The sequence below is a fragment of the Sinocyclocheilus rhinocerous genome, unplaced genomic scaffold (genome assembly GCF_001515625.1).
Source record: "Sinocyclocheilus rhinocerous isolate Xijiao unplaced genomic scaffold, SAMN03320098_v1.1 scaffold1420, whole genome shotgun sequence".
Lineage (NCBI taxonomy): Eukaryota > Metazoa > Chordata > Actinopteri > Cypriniformes > Cyprinidae > Sinocyclocheilus > Sinocyclocheilus rhinocerous.
Window position 1 is genome coordinate 664,069 of NW_015666537.1, and position 12,783 is coordinate 676,851.

The 12,783-nt window shown below is 39.7% G+C and overlaps 1 protein-coding gene across 1 annotated transcript in view; it reads right to left on the minus strand.

The window, feature by feature from the left end:
• The window catches only part of LOC107732580 (sickle tail protein homolog), a 60,477-nt gene that overhangs the window by 17,319 nt on the left and 30,375 nt on the right, over positions 1 to 12,783 (minus strand). Inside the window, 7 exon segments of the mRNA XM_016543943.1 lie at positions 345 to 520; positions 1,712 to 1,878; positions 2,023 to 2,063; positions 2,205 to 2,306; positions 2,746 to 3,533; positions 11,160 to 11,253; positions 12,255 to 12,453. Coding sequence (XP_016399429.1) covers positions 345 to 520; positions 1,712 to 1,878; positions 2,023 to 2,063; positions 2,205 to 2,306; positions 2,746 to 3,533; positions 11,160 to 11,253; positions 12,255 to 12,453 — 1,567 coding nt within the window.

A 12,783-nucleotide genomic window follows, 5' to 3' on the forward strand; every position in this document is an offset into this window, starting at 1 on the left:
CCTCAGTTCACATCTATTAAAAACCTACACTGGTCTTTGTTTATTAAAGTGTGCATTCAGCATTGACTGGAGGCATGGGATTATAATTAATTAGTAAGGGGGATCTGGGAGAATTCAGCTTTGATCAGACGTGAGCAGTTAATCAGCATCAAATCTGGCTCATTTGCAGAAGCTAATCAGTGCACTGATTTTCCCCTTTAGATCGCAGCATTTGTTCTGTTCGTCTACAGCTGTCTCTCACATTCTACAGATGACCAGTCCATAATGAATTCATCATGGGTAATTAATGTCAAGGTCTTAACAGGATCAGAAGTCCCATAAAAATTGCTGTCCTATGGTCTTACCCGAGTTGCACGAGAACTCTCTCCTCCATGCCCAGATATCTGTGTCTTTCTTCTTCCACCTGGACTCGTTGTCTATGAACAGGGTCCTCAAGGTGCAGCACAGTGTCTGAAAACCTCTCTGAGATCTCCTGCTCTGCCTGTCGCAGCATCTGCCTCATGGCATCCTGGTTCTGCAGCTGTATATGCAAGGAAAAGCTCTATAACACACTTGTCTTCTGACCAACTGTATATTATAACTCATGTGTATATTATAACACTACATTACATTACTATAATTATATATTATGTGTTTATATACTACCATTGGGTAAGAGTTTTTAATGTTTTTGAAAAAATAATATGCATACCAATTCTGCATTTATTTAATAAAAAATACTGCAAAGAGTAATACTATATTATTAAAATACAGTATGAAATAACTTTCCTATTTTAATACATTTTAACATGTAATTTATTCCTATGCTAATTTGGTGCTCAAGAAATATTTTTTATTATTATCAATGTTGAAAACAGTGATTATTCTTTTCAGGATACTTTGATGAATAGAAAATTCAAAAGAACAGTATTTACTTGAAACTGAATCTTTAACAGTGGTGGGCCGTCAGGGCCATCAAGGCCTTCTCTGCTGGCCTAAACACGATCAGAATTACTGACTTGGTTTTAATATATTTTTTCCATGAATGTGTATTGTGTATTAAATTATTCCGATTAGTCTATTCTCTTCATTTCATAGCTTTTCTCTTGGTTGCGCTGCTTCCAATAGTGTATGTTTATATTAGAGCTTTTATACAATCATATTTCAGCAATTATGTGTTGCCAGGGTCAAAGAAATCTGCCTTGAGGCCTTCAGAATCAACAGTGCGGGCGCCTGAAGCTTAAAATAAATGGCAATGAAAACGTTGCTTTAACCAATCAGATTTCGAGTTGGCGACACCAGGGCCATCTAGCAGGCATACAATAGGCTTGTTTGAGATGAGCAAAATCTGAGCAGAACCGATCACCGGTGATCACCGCGAGATGCATGCCGGTTAGAAAAGTGTCCGAGTTACGTCCGACTTGCTCTGATGTCATGCTGACGTGTGCCAAAAAGCTCTCGCGACAGCGAGGCGGCTGTGTCGGATTGTGCAGTCGGGCGCAGTTGCTCTCCCCAAACTTTTGAACAGTAATGTATTATTTAGAAGTGAAATATGTGAAGAAAGTTGCTTCACTACTGAATTATTGCATAACTATTGCAAAATACTTTTTTTATTTGACTGACAGCACTAATATCTATATTATGATAAGACATTACAATATTGTAGGAGAAGCATTTAAAAAGAGCAGATGCCCTGGACAGAAACTCTTTTTCATTTGAATTTCATGTGTACCTGCATCTGTTTGAGTTGGTGGAGCTGCAGTCTGAGGTCAGAGACGTTTCTCCTGAAGGTGGAGAGGATTGAGCATATAGCAGGGTCTCTAACAGGAGGCTGAACCTGGGCTGAAATACTGTCTGTCTGCACAACCGGGTCTTTAGATGATGTTACAGTACAGACGCCTGGACAAAATCACCAATTTATGAAGTTATTGCTCTGGTAACTACACAAAAATGGTTAAATTAAGATTAAATTCAGATCCATGATTCACAAGATGGAATGATAAAGGAAGCATCATTATAATCAATAACTGAATGTTTACTGACCACTATTCTGTGCCGGAGACCCCATCTTTACAGGATTCTCACTATAGAGAAAGACAAAACGTTAAGTCTTAGAATCATTTTGCACGAGTTTTCATTATACCGTTTTTATCTTCACATTATACTGACACAAATTAGATTCATGCTATTTATAATTCACATTAAATGTTTCTGTGAACATGTACCTAGAAGTCCCTTTGGCACTTGGATTTGGCCCTTTCATAAGAGCATGTTGAACGAGTCCAGTAAGACTGGCTATCTGCTGCTCCATTGCCTTTATTCTTTCACTGCAAAACACAGGCCACATGACTCACTTCATTAAAGAGATAATTCCATAAATGATCACATTCTATTCAGCTGAGGATCTAAGGAGTATTAAACAGTGCTAACAATGCTAAAGGGGGAACCAGCAAATTATATTGCCTTTCTCTGTTCCTGAGGGCAAAACTGTGGTGAACGTTGGTATTCGAGGCATGGTAGCATATATGTGAATTTTGGGCTTTGCCCTCTTCTCAATTACATTTAATTTACTTCACCACGCAACATGACTATTGTGTTATTTTCCCCATCAGCCTTTGATTACTCATGCACTATTTGAACAAATAACAACACCAGAAGAAAGGGAAAGGTTTTAATATCATAGAATATACACATGAGCCTCAGTGTGTCTGAAAAACATTTTGTGTTGTCTCACAATAAGCTGCAGGTAAAAAAAAAAAGTCCCACCTCTGAGGATTTCCGGCTGCCACGTGTCCTTGAAACGGCCTCTCTCCATGACCGGGCGGAAGGTCGGTGAAAACAGGGGAGGCCACATTGTCTCTCACCCTGGTCGCCGCCTCCATGGCTCCATTACTGTCCTTGCGGAAAGATCTTCGCACAGGTGATGCTCTTTCCGCTGCCACACCTTGTGAGGGCATGTGGGAGTTCTGGCCTGGGAGCATGTCAATCATTCTGACCTCACTGACCCTGTGAGGGGAAGCAGGCGGTGTTTTGGAGCCCATCGAGGCGAGCTGACTCTCACGGTACTTGCGAGATTTCTGTCTGTAGAGGGAGTGCTGCAGATCCTGGCCATCTGCGTATGCACCGACAGACTTGATGGAGCGGTGCTGGATGTACACCGCCCCATCCGGGATGTCTCCGGTATGGCTGCTTTGAGATGAGGCTACACTGTGCCTGGCCTCAGACGAACCGTACGCTTCTGAATACAAAGGAACACTCTTGCTGCTCAGATCCTCATCCGGTTTCACGTCCCGGCGCTCCAGGATGGCACTGGGGCAGGGTGTGATGGAGCGACTGGGGGGCACGTTGGACAAACGGTCCCTGGGTAAGGTGGCGCCACCAGGCATGGCAACAGAGTGACCGAAGGGGATCCTGGAAGGGGAGGAGGGCATGGAGCGTGGTGTAGGAGGAGACATGGAGCCCTGGACTGAATGTATGGGACTGTGAGGCAGAGTGTGCACTGGGCTTTGGCCTCCCGGCTGCTGTCTGCCACTGTAGAGCCTCTCTCTTGTGATCTAGGGATAGACCGAAAAAGCATATCAGAGGGAATTTGGGTTAAAAAAAAAGCAGGTTTTCGGAGGGTATGTAACACTTTGGTGTAAGAAAGAAAAACTGTAAAATAATGGTTATCAACTGGTTTTCATTTAGCTGAAAACCGAAACTGAAAATAAAGTTTGGGTAATTAAATTTGGGTAACCGACGTTCTGGGTGTCATTTTCCCTGTTGATAAATTAAACCAGTCATAGGGAAGTTCTTTGGCAACGAACTGACTCTCAATATTTCAGCCAAACAATTTTTATATATTGCTACTCTTGCATAATTTTTGGTCATGGTAAAGTGCATTCACACTGCTGACATGTTTACCTATTGTAGCTTATCCATGTTTTGTGCACAAAATAGGCACTGGCATACTCAAAATGTGTCATTGGAAAAGTGCTAAGTGTTTCGATCAATGGTTTCAGCCCTCCAAAACTATTGTGGCCAAAACGGAAAATTTAAATATTATAATTTTCTGAAAATTCGGTGCATGACCAATATATTTATTCACCGCATAAAAGACATCATGGTCAGTGCTAACCACATTTACTCTTGTTGCAAGTAATTTTTTAACTCTTATTATTTATCTAATTATTTTATCTTAGATTTGTACTACTGCTCATGGCTTTTTGCATGTTTTCGCTCATGGTTTTGGAATCAGTTTAATTTGGCTAGTTTCAACCAAGCAACAGATAAATTTGTGCCAAAATACTGTAGAGTGTAACTGTTCACACAACCTTTGATGCCAGTAACAAAATATATAGAAAACAATTTTCCTCCCTTTTAAAAGCTGATAAGCTCATACTGTCACGAATCCTGTCCATGGACTTCCGTTCAATCACCACCAGAAGTCACCCTTCCATTACAGTGACTCTCGCACAACACAAACTGTTGCATGTCATCCCGGACTACATATCCCTTCAGCCATTCCACTGATTGCACACAGCACTTATTGCACACAGCACTGATTGCACACAGCTGTCATCAATCACACATTCACTATATAACACTCACTCAAACAACCATTCACTGCCGAGTATTGTAAGCGCTTATCACTCACCTAGCGATAGCTACTTTACGGAGCCAGTTCCTTGTCCTTGTTTAAGTATTTAGTTTTAGTTTCCATAGTCTAGTCATAGTCTTCTCTTGCCTGCTTTCCTGTGTTACCTGATTATTGCCTGTTTATCTTGAGTTAACCCTTTGCCTGCTGTTTCGGACTGTGTTTGCACCTCGCCTGGACTCTAGCTCGTGTTATTGGATAACCCCTCGTGTCAAGCCCTCTGGATATTGCAGAAGTCACCCTTCCATTACAGTGACTCTCGCACAACACAAACTGTTGCATGTCATCCCGGACTACATATCCCTTCAGCCATTCCACTGATTGCACACAGCACTTATTGCACACAGCACTGATTGCACACAGCTGTCATCAATCACACATTCACTATATAACACTCACTCAAACAACCATTCTCTGCCGAGTATTGTATGCGCTTATCGCCAGCAGTGATAGCTACTCTACAGAGCCCTCTTTAGCATCCTAGCTTAGCCTAGTCTTGCCTTGTCTGTTTTCTCGGTTTCTGATCTTTGCCTGTTTTCCTGGATTTATCCCTTTAGTCTCGACCTTTTGATTCTGTTCGCCGTTCGTTGACCTTCGCTAGCCCTAGGATTATTCTTGTGTCTTGCCCGCCATATACCTGTTTGCCATTGTTCGACCCTGCCTGTGTTTCTGACCTCCTCTCATGTTAATAAAGCTTGCATATGGATCCGCACGTCTCACGTCTTGTCAGCCCCGTAACACTGTGGTGGTCCTCAGCTCCACCTGTACTGCCGGCTCCACCCTGGCTCCCTGCTCCGCCGGCTCTGCCTCAGTCCCTGGTCTCTCCTATCCTTGGATCTGGCCCTCCATCCCTCCCCCTGTTCCGCCTCCACTCCACCGCCCACCTGGATCGTATAGGGTTTGGAGCGTCTGGAAGCCGCTCCTTGGGGGCGGGGGGGCTCTGTCACGAATTCTGTCCATGGACTTCCGTTCAATCACCACCAGAGGTCACCCTTCCATTACAGTGACTCTCGCACAACACAAACTGTTGCATGTCATCCCGGACTACATATCCCATCAGCCATTGCACTGATTGCACACAGCACTTATTGCACACAGCTGTCATCAATCACACATTCACTATATAACACTCACTCAAACAACCATTCTCTGCCGAGTATTGTATGCGCTTATCGCCAGCAGTGATAGCTACTCTACAGAGCCCTCTTTAGCTTCCTAGCTTAGCCTAGTCTTGCCTTGTATGTTTTCTCGGTTTCTGATCTTTGCCTGTTTTCCTGGATTTATCACTTTAGTCTCGCCCTTGTGATTCTGTTCGCCGATCGTTGACCTACGCTAGCCCTAGGACTATTCTTGTGTCTTGCCCGCCATATACCTGTTTGCCACTGTTCGACCCTGCCTGTGTTTCTGACCTCCTCTGCTGTTAATAAAGCTTGCACATGGATCCGCACGTCTCACGTCTTGTCAGCCCCGTAACACATACTTTGCTATAACTGTGCATGATTATATGGTTAGTTGCATTGTATTATTTACATAGATTGCATTGTTTTTTTGTTTCCTCTGGCTGTCCGTGACCATGTTATTCAGAACGCTATCCCACCAGTAGAAAACTGCTGGTAAACAACTCTCAAAGAAAGTCAATGGATATGAAAAGGATCTTTGAATTTAATGAAAAGGAGCTTTTTATTACATATTTGTCACGAAAATGATTAATCTTCACAGAGAAGTTTTCAAAGCAGGACACTAAAAACAAAAATTGTATTGTATGACTGTGTTGATAAGATTTATGTTCAGACAAGAGCACAGATGTGAACAAAAGATGGAACCAGTGCAAAAGCACAGACAATAGCCCTGCCCAGACCTGTCTTTGTACAGTGGTCATGCTTAAGCGTGCAGTAATAAAGCCCACAGACAGAGTGTGCGTGCAGGTGAATTATCTGCCATTCAGAGTACCAACACCCACTGCATTAGCCTAAAGACGAACAATATTCTCCAAACCTGTCCTTATAACCTCAGGTCTAGTTTCAGACCACATTAATAAGAGGAACCAAGAAAATTATAATTGCACAATGCATTTGGTTGATGATTTGGCTGAATGCTTATATCCTGAAAACTGTATCATATGAATGACAAGACAATACAAGCTTCAAATAAAATACCTAAGAGTTAAGTCTGTCTGTCATTGCTTCTTAAAGATTTCTTTAAAGAAATTTGCTGTTAGAAACAGACCAAGTTCTCACGAAGGACAACCCAAACTGAGTCAGGCATGTTTAAACAGGTGCAGCCATAGTTTCATTATTGTATTATCTAAGCTCAAAATAGGTGTCTTATTTCAATGGGTACATAAAGGTCTCCATAAAATTAACTTAATATTTCTCATGTGACCACAGGAACCAAATGTACTGCAAACATGCATGTTTAAACGCAAAAGTCTCTAGGACCTTTAGTTTGCCACATGTCAGAAGTGATGCAAAGCACCTGGGAAAGCTAATTCACAGAGCATCATTGTACATGGGTCTATAAATTATGTGTATGAAAAACAAACTTCAACTTTCAAGAGATTTGCAGCATTGATAAACAGCTAAAATGAAAGGCCAATATATCATCAGGCCCAAACATTACAGAAAATGGGTCCATTTTTGCAATCCTTCAAAATAAGTGCATCACATCAGCAAACGTGTCTGTGCATGTTTGCTTTCTCACGCTCTCAGAGGACCTGTTTTACACATCCATTTGTTTTTAGTTCCTTTCATCCCACTAATCTAAAATTTGGTTTAGGTGGGAAAAGGGTTTCCCAATACTACAACATGTGGGCAGAGTGCAGTGTTTTTGCACAGCTGTGCCAGTGAAACTACTGCAGGGTCACATGTTGGAGATCTTATTGTCCCATGAACGCAAATTGACACATGTGCAAAACACACTGTGTTGAGATAAAATGGGAGTGGCCGGTTGGTCATTCCAGCAGTGATGGAACATGTGTACAGGCACTTCCTTCTGCGAAATGACTAGTTGGTCAACTAGCTTGTCAGGAACTGGTGAGTTCAGATGTTTTTTAGCGGTGGTGCTCTAAAGGGACTACATTTGGAAATCCAACATTTTGCAGATTTTAGCTTTAGTGTGCAAACTGTAACTGTCAAAACACTAAAACCATCTGTGAGATGTTATGTTTATAAATTCATCCCGTTTAAAGTATTGCTGCTCCAGCCAACAAAGCATCACTTCTAAAACAAATTCAATAAATTGAATGCATTTCTATTAAATTTCATATTGCCTGCTGCATGTGAACAATGTTCCTGTTATTATGCATTGGGTTCCCACACTTTTGGACCAATTTAATTCCATCCCTTTTCTCTCAATTAATGGTCAAGAATTTTCAAACTAATTTCACAGAGACTAAACCCCCAAAAACACTGAATAATGTAGAGCCGAGCATAACTTATATATATATATTTTTGCAACAGAAATTTCAATGACCTTTTAAAGATTTCAGCAATTTTCCAAACTCTAAAATCACAAATTTTCAAATGCCCTGATATTTCCAGGTTTCTCATGAAGGTACGGCTATGACAGTTATGTGCAATAAAAAAGTATGGTTATTTAGCCCATTGTTTTGTAGAATATCTATTATGTATATACTATTTTAAGTCATTAATAATATTTCGAATTAGCTTTTATTTTTATATTTTCAGCTTTCATTTTAAATTTAGATCAAATTTAAATGGTCTCATTTATTAGTTTTTTATATTTCTATTTAGCTTTAATTTTGATTACTGTTTAAGTAATAAAAATATTCTTGGTTCCTCTTTTTAAGTAGTTTAAGTAAATTTAGTACTTCATTTTTTAATATATTTTAGGTCAGTTAATAGGCAACATTTCTCATTTTCATTGCATAATTATATTTTATTTTACTGATGAAATGAAAAAAAAAATGTAGGTAACAATAACAATACTGATATCAATCACCCTATTTAAAAACAATGTTTGACTGGAGACAGGTGGACATAACCCTGAGCCAGCCAAATTATAGTGGGCTTACTAGTGGATTAGTTGTTCAGACCAACTGCTGACTAGTCAATTTTGCAAATATGCAGTTTTGCACATCCCTCGTCTAGACTCATTCTTCTGAACAAACTATGCTTAAGAAAATGTTCAAAATACAGTTAATTGCACTGGGTTTCAAGTGGGTCTGCTCTATTGATATAGCTGTATATCATCTAGCTACCCGTTTTCTGCACTAGACATTGTTATGAAGAACACATAAGCCTAGCTAAACAGCAGGCTGTTTGTGTTGTGGGTGGTGTGGTGGTGCAGACAGGAGCTGGTCCCTTCTGCACTCTCATTAGAGCGGAGAACTACATGGTCAGGCGCATCCGCTGCTGTGCTCTCCTGAGAGCTTGACCTCAGTTCATCTCCACACCCAGCCAAGGAATTTTGGCTTTGAATTATCCTCTTCCCAATCCTCCATGGCCTGTTGAACTCAAGATATGGATGAGATAGCTGGAGACAGTGCAGTCTTCTCCAGAATTGCTTATAATTAGATAAAGCAAATTACACCACAGCAGAACAACTCCAAAAAGTGTTACTCATCCTGTTAGATATAGGATGCTAAGAGTACATTTCTGGCCTGAAATAAATATTTTTTTGCACTTTTATGCATTTCAAAACTACATCTAGTAGCTAAAGTGATATTAAACATGAATAACATTATCCTACTGTACGTTTGTAGGTCAATATCATAAATGTATATGCATGGATTCATGGAAAGCAGATGGGTTTGATTAGAAAGCAAGATGCCTAGAGCTTGGGTTTCAATTAAATCTGTTTCTTAAAGGGGGGGGGGGGTTTCATTTTAATTTTAGTTACAATTTTAATATTTTAGTTTTTTATTCAATGTCTATTCTTTTACATTTTTATTTTAGTTTGAGTTATTTTATTACATCAAGTTAAAGGGGAGGTCTAATGCTATTTCATGCATTCTGAATTATTTACACTGTTAAAGAGTTGGATTCTTATGCTAAATATGGCCAAAGTTTCAAAAGACGAGTTGGGCGTATGACGGAGTATTTCTGTAGCAAATACACTCCTTCTGGGTTCGAATAAGTTTCGGAAAGTTTTTTTTTCCGAGTATGGCGAGTATTTTCGAGAATTCCTTATCTGGGCACTTCTCCCGGAAGAGCGCGCGCACACATCAACCGAGCGAGAGCACGGCCATCAGCGTGCTTCATTCGGTTACGGAAGTTGTCGGCAGCGCTGCACAGGGCTTGCTCGAGAAGAATGTCTCCAAAGAAGTGTGTTTTTGGTTGTGAGGGAAAGATAACCTTGTTCAGCTTCCCAAAGAACCTAGCGTTAAGGGAACAGTGGATGCAGTTTGTATTTCCGGGGCCAGGATTTCCATATTGCCTAAAATATCCAGCTTTTGTCTTTGTTTTCCTGTTTCCTGTTTTGCTGAAGGTTATGATCAAAAAGTAGTTTGACCAATAACATGCAGGCATTGTACATAATTGACCAATCATGGCACGTGAGAAGATGGGATCTACAGAGAATGGTCAAAGCGATGCAAATACGCGTACATATTAGGTGTGTTCTACTTGAATCAGTGCTTTGCAGACTGATTGGTGTATGACATCAAAGTATTGCGAGAGCAATTTGAAAGCATAAGGAGCCGTCTGTTCTCTATAGCTCTCATGGTACTTTGATGTCATAACACCGATCGTTCTGTGCAGCGCAAACAAAGCCAAAACCTGGATATTATAGCCAATATAGAAATCCTGATCAGGACGTTACCGGGAAAAGTCGGAACCTCAGGCGGTAAGTAAAACTGCAACAAATGTCTGTGTTTTGTTGGCAATCGGCACATAAGTGCATATAATGTAAACAACACAAATGTGCTTGTGACACTTTAGCTTTTTTTTTTTTCTCCGAGAGAAGCTGTAAAGCTGTATCTTTCTTTTATAAATCTGATAAAACTAAAGACTCTTCGGATATGAAGGATGCAATACTACTCTATAGGTACTCAAGATTAACATGAGATTGGCAGAAACTGTGCGTTTTATGTCCACTTTAAATCAAATTCCGTATCTTGCATAATGAGATAAGGAACAGGCATTGTTTGTCTTTTTAAAATGTAATTACAGCTTCAGCTTCGGAGACATTGGCATAATTCTGCATTATATACATTCCTGATGCCAAACAATGCACTTTAACGCAGCGTGGCAAACACTATTGTGCCTTTGACATACAGTAAAGATCTTAGATCTCAGAGCCAACCTATTTTGCTAAAGGTGACCTGCCCATTATAATTGCGCAACAGTGGAGAGAACAATCAGTGGGCCCCCTGCCAAAATTAATGGGTGTGGCAAGTATTTGCTTCAAATTCTGAGCTCTAAAGAGCATATGCAGAACGTTAACCTTCAGGATCCTGCCACCTGTTTAACACGAGCAGCAAACGATATTGAAAGCAAAAAAAGTTGTTTGAGTTAAAGATGATTTCTGAGTTGAACATGAAGAGTAATAGTAATGGGACAGTGATCAAACTCTCGTCACTCACCTTAATTTCTCCATTATTGGCTTTTGCGTTGTGATTGAAGGCCTGAGCTGGGTCTTTGTGATAAACTTTCAAGCAAGAGTGTGATGTGATGTTCCTGCAAAGAAAAAGAAAACACAAATGTATATATAATTTTAGAATATTAATATTGTTTATTACACAACCATTCAAAATGTTGGGGTAAGAATATTTTTTAAATGGTTTTGAAAGAAGTCTCATTTGCTTACCAAAAATACAGTAAACACTGTGAAGTGTGTAAGTGAAAAATAGTTCTGCTGCTAAATATTTCTGTGGATTTTTTTTTATGAATAGCAAGCTCAGAAAAACAGCATATATGTGATATACAATTTTTGGAGCATTCAAGTATTTATTGTCACTTTCTGATAAAAGTAATCAATCCTTGCAGAATAAAAGTGTTAATAAGTGTTTATATATATATATATATATATATATTATTGACAAACATGGACATTAATACATTTATTATAATATAATATATTATACTAATATATTCTTATTTTTTATTAGTAATATTAGAGAGAGACCAAACATTTGAATGGTGGTGTATATATTTTTTCTTGGTGTTAAGTCCAAAGTGTTGTGGTGTAAATAACACTTAAAAATTCAGGTTCAATGAGGCAGAACAGAGCGTTACTACAATGAGCTGCAGCTCACAGCGACACAAAGGTTAGAAGCGTGTCAACACAAGCTACTTCCTCATAACTATAACGCTTGTTAAAAAACCAAGCCCATCCTGTGCCGAATAACACACACACACACACAGAGAGAACAGATTGATCAAGCTCTCTTTCTATTCCTGCTGACTTGTTAGGAAGCTGCAGGCCAGCGAAGAGTAGGGTGTGGAAAAGGGAGTCACCCAACAGTTTGAACGTACTTACAATCAACCACTGCATGCAATTTTCTGCACTTATAACTAAGCACACTTTAAAAGGGAATGGCTGTGATATTTTTGCGATATTTAACATAACCTAATATTTTGTACATAGTATATTATATGTTTTAAATTAATTATATAATTCATGTTAAAAAAATTCATGTCTGACAATGACAAGAGTTTCTGTTGAGCAAAACACACACCTGACATCAGTCAACTCATAGTACATATTCCTCATGTCATCTTTGATGTATATAGCCACGCTGGGGGACTCCAGTATCTTCATAGTGAGGTGCTGAGGAAAGGCACTGACAAACAGAGCCTTGATGGTGTCTGCACCCGTCACCTCATTGGGCATTCGGATCTGTTTGGTCTCTTCTCCATACTGCAGGTAGAGGACACCTAAATATAAACCAAGTATAAGAGATTGATAATAGCACAATATGTAAAATGTAAGATTTCTGCAGGACTTTAGAGACGAATTAAAGGGGTCATATGATGCGATTTCAATTTTTCCTTTCTCTTTGAAGTGTTACAAGCTCTTGGTGCATAAAGAAGATCTCTAAAGTTGCAAAGACTAAAGTCTCAAATCCAAAGAGATATTCTTTATAAAAGTTAAGAGTCAACCACGCCTACCTAAAACGGCTCGTTTTGAGCAGTGTAGAGTAGCACTTGTTTGTCATTTCTCCTATCACAAATGCAGACATGGTTTTATGTTTACGCGGCGCAATG